At 35.9% G+C, this 21,329-nt stretch overlaps 3 protein-coding genes and 1 pseudogene across 4 annotated transcripts; 2 read left to right on the forward strand and 2 right to left on the reverse strand.

The window, feature by feature from the left end:
• The first annotated feature begins 4,830 nt into the window (after nucleotides 1-4,830).
• LOC126671285 (cyclic nucleotide-gated ion channel 18-like) lies at nucleotides 4,831-12,017 on the forward strand. The gene is made up of 6 exons (XM_050365045.2): nucleotides 4,831-5,486; nucleotides 5,777-5,989; nucleotides 6,099-6,409; nucleotides 10,239-10,350; nucleotides 10,536-10,772; nucleotides 11,066-12,017. Exons 1-6 carry the CDS (start codon nucleotides 5,001-5,003, stop codon nucleotides 11,843-11,845), a joined length of 2,139 nt encoding a protein of 712 aa, XP_050221002.1. The 5' UTR covers nucleotides 4,831-5,000; the 3' UTR covers nucleotides 11,846-12,017.
• Nucleotides 12,018-12,188: 171 nt separating this feature from the next.
• On the reverse strand, nucleotides 12,189-14,754 carry LOC126672272 (nodulation receptor kinase-like; annotated as a pseudogene).
• Nucleotides 14,755-15,658: 904 nt separating this feature from the next.
• On the forward strand, nucleotides 15,659-19,620 carry LOC126673796 (protein DELETION OF SUV3 SUPPRESSOR 1(I)-like). Of its 2 annotated transcripts, none has more exons than XM_050368067.2 (3): nucleotides 15,659-15,763; nucleotides 15,863-15,964; nucleotides 19,279-19,620. In XM_050368067.2, the coding sequence occupies exons 2-3, from the start codon at nucleotides 15,871-15,873 to the stop codon at nucleotides 19,407-19,409; spliced, it is 225 nt and encodes a 74-aa protein (XP_050224024.1). In that variant the 5' UTR covers nucleotides 15,659-15,763; nucleotides 15,863-15,870; the 3' UTR covers nucleotides 19,410-19,620. The 2 variants fall into 2 exon arrangements, with proteins under 2 accessions (XP_050224024.1, XP_050224025.1); XM_050368068.2 differs by having other exon boundaries at nucleotides 15,660-15,763; nucleotides 15,860-15,964.
• LOC126673795 (UDP-glycosyltransferase 90A1-like) lies at nucleotides 19,407-21,093 on the reverse strand. Its single transcript, XM_050368066.2, has one exon. It carries the CDS (start codon nucleotides 21,027-21,029, stop codon nucleotides 19,608-19,610), a length of 1,422 nt encoding a protein of 473 aa, XP_050224023.1. The 5' UTR covers nucleotides 21,030-21,093; the 3' UTR covers nucleotides 19,407-19,607.
• Between the last annotated feature and the right edge of the window lie 236 nt (nucleotides 21,094-21,329).

Consider the following 21,329-nt stretch of genomic DNA (forward strand, 5'->3'; position numbering starts at 1 on the left):
GGATTCCACAATACTCTCTTTATTCTCATTAGCACTTTTCTTTTCCTTATCTTTTCAAATTCAATTTTGTACCAACAAACATAGATAAGATTAATTAAGTGACAATTTAGGAAGATAAAAAGTATCATCCAAACATAAATGAGAGTTTGAAATATTTCCAACATTCTTAATTTGTAAAGTAGAATTATCAGTAGTGTGAATAATTGGTGTATTTAAGGGTGTGTAAACAGTCGAAATAATGTAGAGCCAAAGGTCATTTGATTACAACAAGCACAATAAAAAAAGGAAAAAGGGTCATTCATGCCCTTATGGTTTGGGGTCTGGATCAAGTAAGCCCTCAACGTCCAGAAAGGTTCACCCATGCCCCCAACGTTTGTAAAAATGCACAATCAGGCCCTTCGGTTTAACACCGTTTTATTGCTTCTAAGACTCCGTTACTGTGATCCTATATGGCAAAGATAAAAGGATCATTTATGCCCTTAAGGTTTGGCTCCGGGATCAAATGAGCCCTCAACGTTTGAAAAAGGTTCACTTATGCCCCCAACGTTTGAAAAATGAACAGTTAGGCCTCCAGTTTAACATCGTCTCATTGCTTCCCAGACTCTGTTAGTGTAATCCTGCGTGGCTAATTTTACCGTCAAATTTTTCTCTACGGTGACGGTCTTTCTCTCAGCAACAATAGTCCCTTGTTACAAAGCCATTTTATTACAAAACCGAGTTAAACCGATAAACTATCCTTCTCCAACAATCGAATAAGGAATTTTCTTCATTAATCAGTATCTTATTTGATGAAACTTACAATGCCATAGACGGAGAAAAGAAAGTGTTTGGTGAGGTAGAAGAAGACAGTGCATGAGATGGAAGGCCAAATGAAAAGGAATACAATTTTGATTCTTTTAGTTAATTTTTTATATAACTGTTGGGTTTCTAATTTTTGGAGGAATATAATTGTCGATTTGAAATACATAAATAAACTGATTTTTTATAATTTACGTTTCATTATTAATTACGTTTAATCGTCTTCAATGATAGCGGATAATTATTACCGATTCAATATTCGACGCTGGTTACCTATGGTTCGATTAATGGAAAACACTAAAAATTAGCCACGTAGGATTACATTATTAGAATTTGGGAAGCAATGATACAATGTTTGGGGGCCTAACTGTTCATTTTTTTCAAACGTTGAGGGCATAAGTGAACCTTTTCAAACGTTAGGGCATAAATGAACCTTTTTTAAACATTGAGGGCTCATTTGATCTCGGACCCAAACCGTAGGGGCATAAATGATCCCTTTATCTCTGCCATGTAGGATCACATGAACGGAGTCTTAGGAGCAATGAAACAACGTTAAACCAAAAGGCCTGATTGTCCATTTTTACAAACGTTGGGGGCATGAGTGAACCTTTCTGAACGTTGGGAGCTTACTTGATTCAGACCCCAAACTTTAGGGACATGAATGACCCTTTTCCCTAAAAAAAACTAAAAAGTTGGTGTACCTAGAGTGAAGTGACAAATAAGGCTGGAGAAGTAGAAATACTAGAGTTAGGTTGAAGTTGTTGGAGCTGGACTTGTATCTCCTGTAAGGAGTAACTAGGAGAAATATCCCTAGAAGAAAAACTCTCAATGATAGCAACCATTGTAATAAACCAAAAGTATGCTAGATATTCTAAAATATACATCTATATACAGCATTATTTTCAGGGTTAATTCCATAAAAAGTCACGACCTTTACACGAATTTTTATTTTAATCACTACTTTTAAAAATTGCCATATAAAACCACAACCTTTCATTTTTATTTTAAATCTATCACTGACTATTTTTCCGATGAATTTTACCTTTCATTTTTTTTCAAATCTGCCGGATTATGGTGGCCACGTCATCAAAAATAGACCAAAATTGGATTTTGTGATAGATTTGGAAAAAAATGAAAGGTCGTGCTTTGAAATGGCAACTTTTAAAAGTCGTGATAAAAATGAAAATTCGTGTAAAAGTCGTGACTTTTTATGAAATTAACCCTTATTTTTATGATTATACATCTTTATATCTATATAGATGTAATAACAATATACTAGAATATACCGGATAATCTAGATATGTTAAAATATAGGGAAGTCTAAAAATTCACCAACTTTACACGTTTTCTCAATTTGATTATGTTTTTTAAAACTTTTCATAAAAATATACCAACTTTTATTTTTTCCTAAATTCATACACGGTACTGACGTGTCACTCATTCATTGGTTAAAAATAACTTACAATTCAGCAAATTGCACCAATGAATGAGTGACACGTCAGCGCCGTGTATGAATTTAGAAAAAAAATGAAAGTTGGTTTTTTTTATGAGAAGTTTTTAAAAACGTGATTAAATTAAAAAACGTGTAAAGTTGGCGCATTTTTATGACATTATCCCTAAAATATATTAGAATATACATGTCATCAGTTGCCATGTTCTTTTGAATTGTAATGTGCAATTATGGGTCATCATCATATTTTAGTTGTTTGATCAAAAAGAGCATACCAGGGAGATGAGAGGGCACTCTAATTTTCTTATTAGGCTTTAGTTTTATCTTATTTTTTATAATAAAATGAATTACTTAAAAGAAACAAAACATTTTGACAAAAAAAAAAAACGAAACAAATGATAGATAAAAAACCATTAAAAGCAAGAAAATTAATATTAAAGTAATAAAAGAGATACCTTTTTTCCACATTTTTCAATCCTAACAGTGTACATCAATTACTCAACTATGAAAATTGATGGCAAAGTAATTTCAATGGCGATGGAAAGATAATTGCAACTGACGCTTGTCTCCTTTGGCGCGAGCCATTACCGCCGTTCTTCGACAATTATACAAAGGCTCTGGGCAACAAATTGAAATTGATGACGGTTATTAGCGGTTCTTCATGAAGGACCATTGAATTTGCCGCGCCACTTCCTCTTCAGTGCTGCCATTGAATTTCTGGTATTTTCTTTCTATTTTCGTCACATGCATCTTCAGGTTTTTACTTAATTGAATATTTCTTTAATTAATTATCCTTCCCTTGATCAAAGGATCAATACCACCATACCTAATTTTTAAATAATCTTGTTTTGTTTTTTCAATTTTTACTTGCTTTTCATCATTTCTACTACAATTTTTCTTCCTTTTTGCAATTACAGTATGATTTTCTGCAGTTTTGCTTGCTTCCTAAAAGTTCTACATGATTCGCTCAATTTCCGATTACGTAATACATACCATTTTCTATAGAAAATTATATTATCTGATAAGATATTTTTTTTCAACTTCCTCTCTTTTTTTGTCTCTTTAGAATTAAATATCTTTATATTTTAGACTATTCAAATTCAATTATATAAATTTGTGAATTCAAATCCACATTAAGCATGAAGAAACAGTTAATAATTGTCCTTATCAATTTGTTGTATACTCAGTTTGATAACCGGATGTGCTTAACAAAACTGTTTATTCATTTAATTTTTGATTTTATATCGATTATTAAAAACAACAAAATTTAGAGTTTGAAAAGAATAAATTTACATGCATGCAATATTCTTGTGTCTTTTAGGCAGTCTGATTTAAATGATATCTAATCTTGTCAATATATTTATTTTGATGTCTCTTCAGTGACTCCAATTAGAAATAAGTTTTGTATTTCGAATTCGAATGTCTTGTTTTGTTTCATTGGATAATACGTCCATATTTTTATTTGTTTAACTATATATTGTTAAAATATTTTATGGTTAAAATCTTCTAACTTGAAAACTCATTCGAAATTTAATCCTTATTATAAATTTTTATATTTAAATTACCTATTATATATTTCATGTTTAAATATTTATAGAATTACATATTCTTTAACTCATTCGAGATTTCATCTATTACTCATAAAATGTAATAGTAAAAGAAATAAAATGAATAAAATTACCTACTAAATATGAGATTTAAATAAGAGTAAAAAATAACATATAATAAATATGTAAAATAATATATAGTAGGTAAAATTTGTCATTTCAATTCGTGAAGTTAAAGTACTCCTTGTGAGGTTAAAGTACTCCTTGTGAGGTTAAAGTACTCCTTGTGAGATTTCATACTCCTTGTGAGGATATTGTACTCCTTGTGAGGTTAAAGTACGTTGATGAAAGCCTCTACCGTCTGCAATGTTCCAGATAAGTTCTGATTCAGCTATAATATAGTAGCAGTCGTTAGTATGATTTGTATGAAAATTTTGAGTTTTATCACTTATTGTAGTTCTCATTGTCTTTCAGGGATTATGTCACCCGAAGTTGCGAAGACACTGGAATAAGTCGAGAATGATATTTCATCAATAATAGAAGTCATAATTTTATACCGTTCGCTTACTTTGCATATGTTAAGCGAATGTGTACTTGGATGGCCCATGAAGTGGCTAAAAAGTCCTTAAAGCCTCCTTTTTAGGAGTTATTATTGTAATCTCTGTTATTTAGTTCTCTCAAACATTATGTACTTCTATTTACCGAAATTAATACAATTGTTACTTTGCCAAAAAAAAAAAAGTAATAAAAGAGATTAGTATTTAAAAATAATAAAAAAAAGAAAATGAAAAAGAAACTACCATATCATCTAAAAACTTGTCAATTTATCCCCTCAAAAAATAAAAACTTGTCAATTTACTCTTCCAGACGTGTACATAGATTTAGAAATTTTCTGCTAGAAAATAGGAGCAGTTTCCAACAATATTCCCCCGTTTCTCCATGTCCTTTTTTATATGGTCATAATTAATGTATAAAACCCTTACTATTTTTAGAAAATTTGCCTCCCTACTTTTTTTCTTCTAAACCACTAAACAAAACAATTGCAAAAATTCTAACAGTTTCCTATCAGTTTTATGCTAGTTTCTTATTATGTACCTCATTCATTTGGGACCTGAGTAACTTCTTTTCTTATTTTTACACCTTCAGGTTCTCATAGTGCTCAAAAGTTTTACGTTCAATCAGTTTCCAACCATGGTGGAAACATAATGAACAAATTAATCCTTCATAATCCGACCTCCAAATTCCGCCATTTCGGGCGTCTCCACCGCCACACAACCACTCCTTCCACCGCCACTGCCTTATCCGAGGCTAACCCTCTTCACATTCTATGGCATTACCAAATCCTCGACCCGGACAGCGATATTGTCACGTACTGGAACTACATTTTCCTTATCACCTCTATCATCGCGCTTTTTATCGACCCTCTTTTTTTCTTCCTCCCCTATGCAGACACCGATGGCGTTTGCTTGACCAACGACAACAGCCTTGCCGTGTTGATCACGTATTTTCGCTCTTTCGCGGACTTGTTCTTCGTTTTCCATATCATCATGAAGTTTCGTACCGCTTTTGTTGCTCCGAATTCTAGAGTTTTTGGACGTGGCGAACTTGTTATGGATGCTAAGGAAATCGCTCGGCGTTATCTTAAGTCTGATTTCGTTATCGATTTAGCAGCCGCGCTTCCTCTTCCTCAGGTGGGCTTTAATGTTAAATAAATTCTTAAACTGTATGTGTTTTCTCAATTTAATAACAAACTTTGAAATGTACGAGTTTTATGTAAAAATTTGCATTTTTGTCTCAATTCGATATGAGAGATCATAATATACTAACGTGGATGCCAAATATGACTTATGTGTGGAATTAAGAAAAAAATGCAACTTCTAACATACAATTGACACATTTTAAAGTTCGTGATTAAATTAAGAAAACAATTATTTTTCCAAGATTTAATTTTTGCTAAAGATTTTTGCTTGTGATGTTGCAGATTGTGATTTGGTTGGTAATTCCAGCTACAAGAAATGGAAGGGCTGATCATGCAAACAATACGCTCTCTCTGATTGTATTAACTCAATATATTCCAAGGCTTTTCGTTATCTTTCCGTTGCATCAACGAATTGTTAAAAGTACAGGGTTTATAGCTAAAACTGCCTGGGCCGGAGCAGCATATAATCTGCTTCTTTACATGCTTGCTAGTCATGTAAGATTCAGGTCACCCCTTATCTTTTTTTAGTTTCCTCACTTTTTTTGTTTGCTAGAAAGTAAGAAATGTTATGAATCCGAATTTTTCGTGTTTTTGTTTGTTTCAGACATTAGGATCTTCATGGTATTTGTTGTCGTTGGGGCGACAGTTTTACTGTTGGAAATCGGAGTGTTCGAAGGAGAATAAGTCTGGATTTATTGGTTGCATTGACAGTTTTCTAGATTGCAACAGTTTGGAAGAACATGAACGTCAATATTGGAGGAATGTTACTCATGTTCATAGCAATTGTAATCCATATAACACCAATATCACATTTCAGTTTGGAATATTTGCCGGTGCTTTTACAAATGATGTTGCTGCCTCGCCTTTTGTTGAGAAGTATTTGTACTGTCTCTGGTGGGGATTAAGAAATCTGAGGTATCATTTCAATGAAATTTATAATTCGATATGGATGATTCTACGACTTGTGTTTTTCTGCACGAGTCGAATGCACCTGATGTGGTTAGGAAGCTAAATAAGATTGGTTTTGCAATGCAATGTTCTTGTAAGATGCCCATGTTAAGAATATAGGAGGACTTAAATGAACACAAATATTTTATTAGTACTAAGAGTAACTTTAGTACAACACTTTTAGTACTTACTCTCACACTTTTCTCACACACGTCACCCACTCACACTTGATTTTCTCACTTTCTCTCATATGTACAAAATGAAATAGGCAGCCCATATATATAGATTGTTAGGTCGGTGGTTATATTTTCTAGGTGTTCTATTTTCTAGTCTTTTCTTGATTATACATTAATTATTTAGCCATTTGGATTCTAGAAAATTGGAGAAGAGAGTAAGTCGGTGGCATTTAACACTCCCCCTCAACGACTACTCTCTTGAAACTTTTCTTTGCTTTCTATACCAAGTCGCGTTTTAAAGTCTTCAAACGTTGCACGTTTTAGCCCCTCAGTAAATATGTCGCCAACTTAATCTTCAGTCTTCTCGTATTTCATTTTTAATTTTTCGCTTGAGACTGTCTCTTCAAATATTGCAGGCTCTTTCATATTGTCATTCTCGATTAGTGCCACATTCGCATATTTAGGATTCGGCTTCCTTTGTCTCTCACTACGTCTAAGTTGTATTTCACGTTCCACTGGAATGTCTTCTTGAATATCGTCTTCAAGTTGACTTGGTCGTTCTTCTTCCGGTGTCCGTCGGTATACTCCTGTGCGCCACGGAGACTTAGCCCTTCTCGGGGATTGACTTCTTCTATTTTCTTCACTTGACTCCACTTCTCGAATACTCTGCTCGATCACTATGTCTTCTTGAGACTTTTCTTGTAGCCTCTCTTCTATCTCTTTGGAGTCAGGAAGAACTACTCCTTGAAAAGACCACCACGAAGAAGTTTCATCAAATATTACATTTCTCGAAGTGTAACATTTTCCTGTATTTGGATCACAACACCTCCACCCTTTTCTTTCGTTGTCATACCCCACAAATATGCACTTCAACACCTTCTTATCAAATTTGCTCCGCAAATGATCAGGCACAAAAACATAACACACACATCCGAAAACTCGAAAGTGACTTACAGTGGGTTTTATATTCTTGAGCTTCTCATAGGGTGAAACAGATCCAATCGGTACTTGCGGTAGTCTGTTGATCACGTGAGCAGCTGTTTTCATACACTCTGCCCAAAAACGAGGTGGAACATTCTTTGCGTGTAACATGCTCCTGCACGTTTCCGCCAGATGTCTATTCTTTCTTTCCGCCACTCCATTTTGTTGTGGAGTGTTTGGACAGGTCAGCTGACGTCTTATCTTGCAATCTTGCAAATACTTTGAAAACTCACGTGAAGTGTATTCTCCCCCATTATCGGTACGTAGACACTGAATTCTTCGACCGAGTTCTTTTTCTACTTTCTCCTTGAACTCAATAAATTTTCGTAATGCCTCCGATTTTTCTTTCATAAAGTAAACCCAAACGTACCTTGAACAATCATCAATGAAAGTAATCATGTACCGAAAGCCACTAATTGATGGATGCTTCACCGGTCCAAATACATCTGAATGGACTAGCTCGAGCGGCTCCTTCGCTCTATACTCGGAATCCTCATATGGTAGCTGATGCGCTTTCCCGAACTGGCAGCCAGCACATACAGTGTCTTCTCGAACATTTAGTTGAGGAAGTCCCCTGAGTATAGACTTTTGCATCATCACCTTTAGCTTGTGATAATTCACGTGTCCTAGACGTGCATGCCATAAGTCAGCCGTCTCATTTTTCCTCGTTTTGTCTACGTATGCCGTTTGAGCAGACATCACATAGACAGAATTTAGTCTTCGTCCCTCCATCAATGGCTTATTTGGTAATCTCAAATTTCGATACACTTTCACATCTTTGGGTCCGAACACCACGTAGTTTCCCGAAGATGTGAGTTGCGACACCGATATTAGGTTCTTCTTCATCCCCGGTACATGAAGCACATTTTCCAATGGTACTTCTTTGGAGTTGTATCGAGGCACTACCATTGTCTTACCGACGTGAGTGATAGGTAGCTTCGAGTCATTTGCAGTAACTACGACTCGTTCTCCCTTATACTCCGACATGCTTAGAAATTTCTTTTTATCTCCACTCATATGATTTGAGCATCCGGAGTCTAAAATCCAATCATTATCATAATTAATAATGTTATCACTCACCACAGCAGATGCTTGAAAATCTAACTCCTCCTCGGTCTCCACCTGTGGGTGTGTGGATGCCACATTTCCTTCAACTTTTCTATACCAACAGTCGCGAGCATAGTGACCTCGTTTGCCACAAACGAAACATTGATTATTTGTACGTCGTCTCGTCTCCTCTCGTCGATCATTGTTGGTTTCTCGTTGAGCTCCCCCTTGTTTCCAGCTCCTTCTTTCTTGTTGTCTACGCCAATTTTCTTGCATTGGCCTCCCTCCGTTGTTGGATCTCACACTTTGTGGATCCTTACTATTTTTACTACTGAAGAGGGCTCTCCCCTCTTCTTTAATTGAGGTTTTAGACATTTGCTTGTCTAATTCCTCTTGATTTGCCAAGACATTTTCTAACTCATTCAAAGTTGGTTCTTTTGACCATCCACGGGTTGCCGTCACAAGAGCATTAAACTCTGGACGTAGCCCGTGAGTGATTATTCTTCTCATTCGTGTCTCCGTGATTTTATTTTCAGGATCCAACTTTGAAATTTCTTGGCATAACGATTTAACTTTAGAGAAGTATTGACTCACCGTTAAATCTTTTTGTGATATCGATAATAACTCATTCTCGAGTTGTTGGAGCTTGGCATCATTCTTCCGAGTGTATACTCCAGCAAGAGTGTCCCACGCCTCTTTGGGCGTTTTTGCGTCCTTGACATGTTGCAGCAAGTCGTCCTCCACTGATATCGATAAAGCATATAAAGCTTTACCGGCCCTGACCTTCCACTTTTTAAGGTCATCCTGACTTGTCGGGGGTGTCGTTTCACTCCCTCCGACGATCTCCCAGAGATCTTGGCCGAGCAAATAAAATTGCATACGAGTACTCCATGTGCTATAGTTACTAGCATTGAGTTTTTCAAGGGTACTCACCGATATTGAAAAATCCGCCATTTGTTTGGTTATTTTCTCCACTTAACCAAATTACTTGGTCCCTGACCAATACTCTGCACGGTCCCTGACTGCGTGCTTGCGGCGATTCAAAGTACCACGATCCCGGATCGTTTGCTCGACCTTTTCTCGAACCGGTCCCTGACCGTCCTGCTCTGATACCACTTGTTAAGAATATAGGAGGACTTAAATGAACACAAATATTTTATTAGTACTAAGAGTAACTTTAGTACAACACTTTTAGTACTTACTCTCACACTTTTCTCACACACGTCACCCACTCACACTTGATTTTCTCACTTTCTCTCATATGTACAAAATGAAATAGGCAGCCCATATATATAGATTGTTAGGTCGGTGGTTATATTTTCTAGGTGTTCTATTTTCTAGTCTTTTCTTGATTATACATTAATTATCTAGCCATTTGGATTCTAGAAAATTGGAGAAGAGAGTAAGTCGGTGGCATTTAACAGCCCAGTCAAGGCTTAATATGTTAGAGCAGAACCGGGGATTAATTCGGGATAATGCAATGCGGATTAACATTAAAACATGATAATGTGCTTGTGATGAATCATTACTTGTATTTCTGGTGATGTTGTTGATTTTCATCCTGATATATCCTTCTTTAAAACTGTTGACAGCTCGTATGCACAGACTTTGGAGACGAGCACATTTCTGGGTGAGAATCTATTCTGCATTGTCACTTGCATTCTCGGTTTGGTTCTCTCCGCACAGTTGATTGGCAACATGCAGGTATTTCATGCTATCATCTTAGTTGAATTGTTATTTGTTTTCTATAACTGGTAGCTATCAGAATACTATTTTATGTTCTGTTTTTTGGTATGCAATCTTATTTGCATCTATATGTTATTTTGTGCAACTTGAAATGGTTGCAAACATTGGTCTTGCTAATTATGTTCTCGTTCTCTCTATTGAAGACTAATCTGCAATCTATGACGGTAAGAGTTGAAGAGTGGAGGATTAAGCGCAGAGATACAGAAGAGTGGATGAGGCATCGCCAATTACCTCCGGATTTGCAGGAGCGAATTCGTCGGTTTGTTCAGTATAAGTGGCTTGCTACAAGAGGAGTTCATGAAGACTCTATATTGCGCTCACTGCCACTGGACCTTCGACGAGAAATCCAGCAACATTTATGTCTTGCCCTCGTTCGTCGTGTATGTTACTTACCCTGGTTTTCTTTTCTGTGAATTTACTTTCATGTTTTAGCATTCTATAGATACGGAGACAACCTCTATGGATGCTTATCTATAATGCCAATCTATGTTGGATGGAAACTTCTCGAGTCCAACGTTTCATTGTTTCATTTGTGTTTCTGCAAATGCTTCTAAAACTCCAAAAGTCTATATGATTTCGCCCGTTTTCCATTTTGGTGTTTCTTGTTCCAGCGTTTTCATTTCCGCACTACACAGATGCCAATCTGAAAAATTGTCGTTCTTTTATCTCACAGGTTCCATTCTTCTCACAAATGGATGGCCAGCTACTCGATGCTATATGTGAACGCCTTGTTTCCTGTTTGAGCACTGAGGGCACCTACATAGTTTCAGAGGGTGATCCTGTAAATGAGATGTTATTTGTAATTCGAGGAACATTAGAGAGCTCTACTACGAATGGAGGAAGGTCCGGATTCTTCAATTCCATCACCCTTAGACCAGGGGATTTCTGCGGCGAGGAGTTACTGACGTGGGCGCTAATGCCCAATGCTGGTGGACACCTGCCTTCTTCAACTAGAACTGTCAAAGCACTTTCTGAAGTTGAAGCTTTCGCACTTGAAGCTGGAGATCTAATCTTCGTCGCGCAGCAATTTAAGAGACTTCAGAGCAAAAAGCTGCAGCATGCGTTTAGGTACTATTCGCATCAATGGAGAACATGGGGTGCTTGTTTGATTCAATCTATTTGGAGAAGGCATCAGAAAAGAAAGATGGCAAGGGAGTTGGCTTCAAGAGAGAGCCTTTCGTACTATCCGAGTCCTGATCAGGACGGGTATTACTCTAGCAATGAGCTGATCGAAGGAGATTACGACGAAGAACACAAAGAAGGACTATCAATGGAAAGTCCAAACAAAGCACAGCAGCTTGGAGCCACAATCTTGGCTTCAAAATTTGCTGCAAATACTAGAAAAGGGAGTCATCAGAAAGTTGTTGATTCTTCTGCTTCCAGTTTAAAGATGCCAAAGTTGTTTAAACCCGAGGAGCCTGATTTCTCTATGAACCATGGTGATGATGTTTAGTTAGAACAAAATTACTAATTGAACAGAAATTCAAATGTTATGAGATAATTAGAAATTAGATAGGAGCTTGTGTAGTAATATAATGTAAATTTATAGTCCTAGACTAACATTTGGTTTATCATAAATTATTTTTCATTATGATGTTAACTGCTGAGTAAATTTCTAATGCTACTTATGGATATTTTAGAAATTCCTGATGGTCTCTGGGATGGAAAACGGAAAAATGACGTTTTTATAAGAAGTCTGTTATAGATAGAAAGTTTTATTGTTTTAGAAGCGTTTTTCAGAAACGAAACAATAGAATGCAGCACTCGGCAAGTTTCTGTGCAAGATAAGCTGCACCCAAATGGTAACGATTTCTCTCTTTCTTTCAGATTATGATCTAAAACTTCTGAATATTATTACAATAAAATTGTTGAACTGTTGATTCTTCTATGGAGATAATCAGGATGGTCTGAGATTTCAAAATTGTTGAATTGGAAGGCAGTCGTGTGATGTTTCAGGAGTTGAGGCCTTGGCCGTTGTTGATATTACGAGGGCTTCTTCTAATTTTACAAGAACTTGCTCCATGGATGGCCTTCTCTGCTTAAGTGTTGTGCATGACAATGCAAGCTGAAATATAAGAACAAAAGCTTCTGCTGAGTACTCACCATCCAACTTCCGATCTGCGAATTCTATTATGCTGCCTCCCCTGGTAAGTGCTTTTGCCTATGAAATGATATGATCAACCATCGTTCCAAGATGAAATTGGAGAAAAAAAATACATAAATGAATCGTAATAATGATTCTGACCATTTTATCCAGAGGCATTGGTTTCTTCAGATTCATATTAATAACTTTCTTGCCTGACAGAATCTGTAGAAGTACTATTCCAAAGCTGTAAACATCGCCTAATGAATTAACTTGGCGGTTATGTTGGTACTCAGGATCCAGATAACCAAATGTTCCTCTTACTTCTGAGCTTGCATAGGTCTCTCCCTGGTTAATAACCTTGGACAATCCGAAGTCCGAGAGCTTTGCTTCAAAATTATTTCCGAGGAGAATGTTTGTCGGCTGCAGAAAAGAAAAACAAGAAATGAAGATTGTAGCTCAGTAAATAGAAATGACATTTTTTACAAGAATTTATCATGAATGTAGAGTTTTTAATTTTCAAAAAATGAATTTTCAAATAGACCTTGATATCACGGTGAACAATGCATCCTTCTGAGTATGTATGCAGAAACAAAAGTCCTCGAGCACTATCAATTGCAATCTGAATCCGTCGAATCCACGATAATATCTTATTCTTTCCTGTTTTGAGTAAAGTTTCTGTTCATTTTCACGATCACATAAACCCGAAAAGCGAAAAAAAATTATGCAGAAGGCCATACCGAAAATCCATTCAGAAAGATTTCCATTGGGGCATAATTCATAGAGGAGAAAACACTCATCTTCTCTCACACAGTATCCCAGCAAAGCAACGAGATTCGGGTGTCTCACGTGTGATAAGCTTGTGACTTCTCGGATGACAGTTTCTGCATTTCCATCATTGATTATGTGCTTAACTGCAACATGCTCATTATTTGACAGTACACCTTTATACACCTTTCCTGACACACCAACAAAGTCTGTTAGATCACACATTTTGTGCACTTTAGTGTGTATGCGCAAACAGAAACGCTGAAACGGGAAAAAAAAAAATCATACTTTACAAGAATATGTTGTAAATATAAAGTTTTAGAGTTTCAAAAGCGTTTCAGAAAATGGAGTGGATACTCACCTGAAGTTCCTTCACCAATGAGATGTCTATCATTTAGATTATCTGTAGCCAAAAGGACTTCTCTGACTGGAAACTTGGCGCAACGAGATTCCTTCAGCTGCATATTCTTAAATGCTATCAATTGAATTTGCAGAATTAGCATACCAGATGAGCAAAATCTTACATATTCTTGTGAATTTTAAGTATAGCTGTGAATATACCATTCTTTGCGGTCGGATGTTTCCATCGAAAACGTCCCCTAGATGCAAAATTTGTCAGAATAGCTATTAAAATCACTGCAGCTCCGAATACGCATCCAGTTAGAATCCAGATACCTGTAACCACATTCCATGATCAGTTATGTTTTTGCTGATGCCATGTAAAAAGACTAAAGAGAATCACCTGCACTAATTTTGTGCTTCTTTTTACCGTCTGCTTCTGTTGGTTCTAAAAAAGAATTGCAATGCAGATATTTTGAGAAAATTATTACATAAACCTGAAAGGAATTCCGAATCAAAATTACTACCGGTGCTGTTATCTTGATTCGCAAGGCATCTGTAAACATTACGAATATACGATTTGTCATCAATCCTTGTACTTGTTACTGAAACCAGAACAGCAAACCTACAGATCATATTATCAGTTTCAGTGGTGGAAAGTGAATGCTTTTCTGTAATTTTCTGCCAACTGTTTACACAGGAACTGCATAATTCATTATAGTCTCCATCAGAATCCTGAAATGTACAGTTTTCTGCCAAGCTCTTCAATTTTCTTCCAAATCTATGAGTAACACTACCAACAGACAAATCAGAACAACCCCCACCTCCACGTGTCAGCTTCTCAATCCCACAGTTGAAAACATCAGCTTCAGAATTTCTCATTTCAGCTAAACAACTCATTTGCTCTTCAGGATTCAGGTATATAAGTCCGGTTCGGTTCGCTCTCCGGGCAAGCGCATGTAAGTAAACCTGAAATGTTGATCCACAGCAACTTTCTGATAGGAATCCGCCCCAATCTCCGTCGGTACAGCTCGAATCGTAGTAATCAGGCATTGAAAACGGCAAATCAAGGCTGCAGCTGAGTTCAAGAGGCTGAGAAACTTGAAATTTGAGGGTGATCATGACAATAAACAGAGGTGTAACATAATATCTGACAGGTTTAACCATTCTTAAGATCATAACAATGGAAATAAAATGATTGGACAAGAATTTGCACTAATAATAAAACAAATTTCATTGCTCCCTATCCAAAGTTTTGTTTCATGGTGTGGCCGGCCGATGACAAAGAGAAAATTATTTGTTTCTTCTTCTAATATTTTCTTTTTATATGCACAAAATAAGATGGCAAACAAGGCAATGACAATAATGAAACATTCCTCTTGACAAAAGTTCCACTAATATAATTAAAGTAAAACAAGAAAAAATAAACTGCAATTGGATATTTTTCGGCCAATAATGAAATTTATTTGGATCTCAATTTTTGAAATTCTCAAATTTTTATTTTGTTATATTCTCTGAATATACAGCATGAAATAGAAATTGAGTATGATTGAATTAACTATATAATAAGTATTGAACTAATCATATAACATATTCTTTATATATACATTGCTTAAATTTTATATTTATATTTATGCACATATTAATCTTTTTAGAAGATGAAATTATTTCTTTATATTGTAGATTTTTCTCTTATTAAATATCTTATTTATTTTTTTTATTTTTAATGAATAATTAAATTAAAATATAACATAATTTTTAAAAATATATTAGATAAAGACCGTATTTTTTGCCTTAAAAAACATTTTTTTTCTCTTAAGGTCGAGTTACATGCATTTAAAAGTAATTTAATTTATATTTTAAAGTTATATATTTAGATATATGTTCATAACATTCTCTAGTTGATCAGAAGTTCTTACATTATTCTTATTCTAATTTGACATGTAGGATTATAGACTTAGCAACTCAAGTAAAAAAATTGCTTCACAATAAGATTTGAGGTTTAGGAACCTGATTAAATAAAATTAAAGTTAGAGGATGCATGTACAAAAGCAATCAAAATATAAGGACTTTGTTGTAGATTTTGCAAAAAGAAAGCAAACAAAACAAATACATAAGTGTATACTCGGAGAAAAAGAAAATAGGAAAAACCCTTGAGCAAGAATCTCTCTACTTTTTCAGGTATCTTTATTCATTGTGTAATTCGCAGCTTGTTTGCTTCTATAATTTCAATCTGTGATTTTATTGTTTATTATGACAAAATTTAATTTTTGAAAGAAGCTTGAAGAATGGACAAGGAAGCTAAACCAGCAACTGATCAGGATCCCAAAATCGACTTGTTTGAAGATGATGATGAGTTTGAAGAGTTTGATATTAATCGAGGTAATCTATAATTTTTTATTTAATTTATTAACTTTTTTTTCTTGTTCAATTTCTTTTTGAAACTAAAACCCTAAAAAGTTTTCCCAATTGTAAAATATTTTGTATTATTTTTTTGTGTTTTATTCATTTGAATTCTTGCAAATTTAGACGCATCGAGAGATGTATTCGGGGAAGTGGATTTACGGTTACCTGATTGTTTGGATGGCGTTTTAAATTTATTTGTGGATTTAGCTGTTATAATGTTTGAACTTTTAGGGAGGATAGGTTAGGATTGTAGTAGTATTTAAGATATACGGTAACCGATGTGGGGATATAAGATCAATCGTGTCTCAGAATGAAGAAGCTGTTTTGGTTTTTAAATGAGGAAAAATTATGAAATCTTCCTTGGTTTATGTTCTTAAGCATAAGTTTGATTTAGTATTTGGTAGAGCTGGGTGTATCGATTGTATGAATTTGGAGGAGGAAAAAATGCAACATTGTTGCATTATGATTAATTTGAGTTTTCTCAATACTATTGTGGTGCATTGCTGGCCTTTAGATGATCGAAACCAGGCGGTTTTTGCTGTTTTCAGACAACAGTGGTCCATTTGAAGAGTGGTCTTGGTCTTTGTCTGATTGTAATATAAATTTAACCTCGTCGGAGATGGGAAACTTATATTGGGTTGCCAATTTGGCAATTTCCAATTTGAAGTGGGGTGGATTTGGAAGGAATTAAGTAGGAAACTAGGCATAAATTGATCTCATAGATGTTGTTCTTAGGTTCTTCAAATCTAAGTATGTAGTTTCTTTGTAGATGCAATGTGTTTTTCCATAGCAGCTTACTGAATCATATAATCCTGTGTTTTCTAATATATAAGATAACACAGCACAAGTTAATTTCACAGACATATATGATTTCTTCTAATTTTGACTGGTCTCAGCATGGCTCGCTTTGCATACTATTTTTTTAACTGTTCATTATTTTTAGAAGAAAGAGGCATTTCTGTATGAGCTGCAATGTTTTCCTTCTCCCAGACCTCTTTCTATCTCTGCTAAAAGCTTTGACGTGATCCTTTACTCGTACCTAAATGGCGTTCTCTATAATGGTCGACAAAAGAATGATGAATGGCTTTTTTTTTTCTGTTTCAAATTTAATTGAGTTTAGACAAGTTGAGAATTGTGGCTCTTGATCCTGTGCTATGATAAATGGTTGGTGAGAGAATGTTGCTACATTCGTCATGACAGCGTTTTAGTCTCTATATGTGTTGTTTTGCTGTTATGCAATGTGTTTAGCATACTGATTAGTGCCATAGTGTACATTGAATAAATTTTAATAGACAGCATTTAACTGTGTGCTTCTCGTACATATTATCTATCACGTGTCTTACTTTGCAGTCGTATTCAGTTTACGACTGGTCAAATGGACGACTTAGCTGGAAGATATACATTTAGTATACTAGCTAGATACACCGCGGACATTGAGTAAGAAATCAATTCGTAGAGACAGCTGTAATTTTGTGCTTCTCATATCACCAATCAGTTTTCTTAGTCAAATGCATTTACTATGAAGTAGCATTTTGGTTATTTAAATGAGGAAAAACAATAAAATCTTTTTTGGTTTATCACTTAATCATAAGTTTGATTTAGTATTTCGTAGAGCTAGGTATATCTATTGTAGGAATATAGAGGGGGACAAAATGCAATTTTTTTGCATTATGATTAATTCGAGGTTTCTCAATACTATTGTGTTGCATTGCTGGCCTTTATATGCGGTTCTTGTTAAGGTGAGCGAAACCAGGCTGTTTTCGGACAACAGTCATCGATATGCACAGTTGTCTTCTTGGTATTTGGCTGATTGTATAATAAATTTAACCTCATTAGAGGTGGGAAATTTATAATGGTCAGTGCCAATTTCGCAATTTCCAATTTGAAATGGGGAGGATTTGGAAGGAATTAAGTAGGGAACTAGGCATGAATTGATGCCGTAGATGTTGTTCTTAGGTTCTCCAAATCTAAGTATGTAGTTTTTCTTATCGATGCAATGTGTTTTTCCATAGCTGCTTACTGAATCATATAATCCTTTGTTTTGTCATTTATAGTATACACAGTATAAGTTAATTTCCCACCATATATGATTTCTTCTAGTTTTGACTGGTCTCAACATGGCTTGCTTTGCACTCTTTTTCAACTGCTAAATGCTTGCACGTGATACTTTCCTTGTACCTAGATGGCATTCTCTAAAATGATCGGCAAAAAAATGATGAATGATTTTTTTTATTTCTGTTCTAAGTTTAATCGAGTTTAGACTAGTGAGAATTGTGGCTCTTGATCTTTGCTATGAATCCAATGATCTGAAAATAGTTGGGCCAAATAAAATAAAGAATATGGTAGGAAAAAATAGTGGGTTGGACAGAAATAATCATGTCGCCTTGTGCCTAGGCAGTCCGAATTCTGAATCTAGCAAGGACCGGATAACACAAAAAAACCAGCAACCTTCTTCTATACTTTGGAGATCAGGAAGAGGAACAAGACCGCCTGATAAGACGCGGACAGTTTTTCTTAAAGGAAAACGAGTCTCTATGAAATTTCATAGTAAATCTTTGAGTGCTATATTTAAAGCAGCAAATAAGGTTAATATTGATGGTATGATGAACGACGAAAAAGCTGTCATAGGAAAAAATGATAAAGGAAAAGGAGGTGATTTGTCACTAATAACTGTGACTATGGTCAATCTTCAATGTTGCCGCAAATAGCACTCAAGTTTCTTTAATGTAATTTGTAATGGATATACATCTTCTTAGAATGTATGTTCATTAATGTAAGGGTTTTACCCTGTTTTCTAATCCCAAAAAAAAAACAAAAAATAGACAATGAGAGATTGTTGCTGCATGCTTTCACGAGATTGTTTTTAGTCATTATATGTATTGTTATGCAATGTGTTTAGATTTTAGCGTACTGATTAGAGCCATAGAGTACATTGAATAAATTTTAATAGACAGCATCAACTGTGTGATTCTTGTACATATTATCAATCATGTGTCTTACATCGCAGTCGTATTCATCTAAGTTTACGACTGGTCAAATGGACATGACTTTGGAAGCTATCCATTTAGCATACTAGCTAGATACACCACGGACATTGGAAATGAAATTAATATGTAGTAGGCACCTTTAATATTGTGCTTCTCATATCACCAATCAGTTTTCTCAATCAAATTCATTTACTATGCATGTCAATTGATAACTACATGATGGGCCTAATACTGGTCTCAATCTTTTTTGTTGTTATTATTGTTGTTGACATGACGATGATTGTGCTGTGTTTCTATTGACAGAATGGGACGATAAAGAGGAAGGAAAAGAAATAACACAACAATGGGAAGACGATTGGGATGATGATGATGTGAATGATGACTTTTCTCTGCAGCTTAAGAAAGAACTTGAAAGCAACTCAGAGAAGAAATGAAATCAAAATTTGCAGCATTTTGTTTGTTTATTGAGCTCTCAATTTCCCTAGCTCAGTAGATCAAACTTTTGGCTGATGATAGCGCATCAGCACCAGAATGTATTTCTACTGTTTGTTAGTTAAGATACTCCATGATGTTTATGATATGATGTATGAAACTTTTTATTACATAAACTAGATTTTACGGTTAAATCAAATTCATTTCACTTCTTGTTGCTGTTTCCGGCATATCTCATTTATCAGCATGTCTAACGTGCGCCATGACGACCCAGTCCCTTCCGCCATTGCTGTCCTGGCCGTCTCTGCATATTCCTTCACTCTTTTCGCCACTTCTTTTCCTTTATTCCCCCACATCAGCTCTCTCACCTTCTTCTCCAATCTTTCTCCCTTCACCAACTGTCGCTCTGTCCCCATACGCGTTCCTAGTCTGATCCCTATTTTTATCTCTTCCGCCACCATTTTTGCATTCAAAGGTTGTTCTGCCATCATTGGCCACGCAAGAATAGGCACTCCTGCGCATATGCTCTCTAAAACTGAATTCCATCCGCAATGGCTCAAGAATCCTTGAACGCTCCGGTGCTCAAGTATCTCCATTTGATCTACCCAGTCTCTTACTATGGTTCCTCTGTCTTTAACTCTCTCTTCAAAACCATCTCCTAGATCTGATTCCTTATTTCTCGTCACCCACAAAAAGTTCACATCTGACTTCTCCAATCCTATTGCGATCTCCTTGAGTTGGTCCGGCGTAATCTCTGCTTGAGACCCGAATGCTACATACAGAACCGGCTTCTCTTGCTCTAGTTTTTCATCTAGCCATTTTATCCAAATGGGTTTCTGATGATGAGATGAAGATTTAAGGACGACCTTCGGTAGCTTGGCTAAACAAAGGGGTCCGACACACCAAGCCTTTGCTTCGGATTGACGGTTGAAGTAATCAACGAAAACCGGTTCTAGTTCATAGAAACTGTTGACTACATAGCCATAACTACTTTTTGAAGCAGCTACTACCTTCATCATATGCTCGATTTGATTACCCTTTTGTTCATCTTCTATAATAGAAGGCTCAAAGTCATTTCTAGTGATCTTGATCCATGGATACCGAGCGACTGTGATCTGTTCATCATCAGACTCCGCTCGAGAAAGAAGTCCTTCATCGCGTACAGCTCTCGTCAGGCATATAGAGTAATTAGACATGCCATAGGACACCAATCTTGGAAAACCAAACTTGTTTGCAGACTCTAACGTCCACCACAAGAAACCATCAGAAACCATGAAACTCACTGGTCGAAGATTGCCGAGGGCTTGCTCAAAATCTGGCTGCATAAGCTTGGTGGCGAGCGCAAACGAAGGAAAAAGTGACATGGAAGGGAGCTTATCAGTGCTCTCAATACCAGTAGGAATATTTGGGACATTCTGAGGGAAGGGTAAAACAATTAAAGACGCAGTGGTTTCATCAGCAAGATATGATGCCATGAAGGGTTTGTTTGCCGGAGTGGTGAAGATGGTGACCGTGATGCCGCGGCGGAGGAGGAGGTGGGCTAGGTGGAGGAGGGGAATGGTGTGGCCTTTAGACATGAAAGGGAACAAAGCGACATGATACTGTGATGTATTTTCAGTCATCTTGTTCTCTGTTTTGCTTGATTCAAGATGATGCCAAAAATGATAACTATTGCTTCAAATTTCAATCATATATAGATAACATCACTATCCACTAGATGTGTTACTTTAGCTAAAGGCTTCATCATTAAAAAAATATTTCATCATTTCTATTTTTATTGTCAAAAATTGTCAATAAATTTTAATTTCAATTGGAGTCATTTATTTAAGGCAAAATCCATATAGAGGCCCCTGTACTATACCGCTTTTGTTCGAAAAGCCCCTACTCCAAAATTGTTCATGTTCGAGTCCCTATACTTGAAA

The sequence above is a fragment of the Mercurialis annua genome, linkage group LG3 (assembly GCF_937616625.2).
Source record: "Mercurialis annua linkage group LG3, ddMerAnnu1.2, whole genome shotgun sequence".
Classification (NCBI taxonomy): Eukaryota; Viridiplantae; Streptophyta; class Magnoliopsida; order Malpighiales; family Euphorbiaceae; genus Mercurialis; species Mercurialis annua.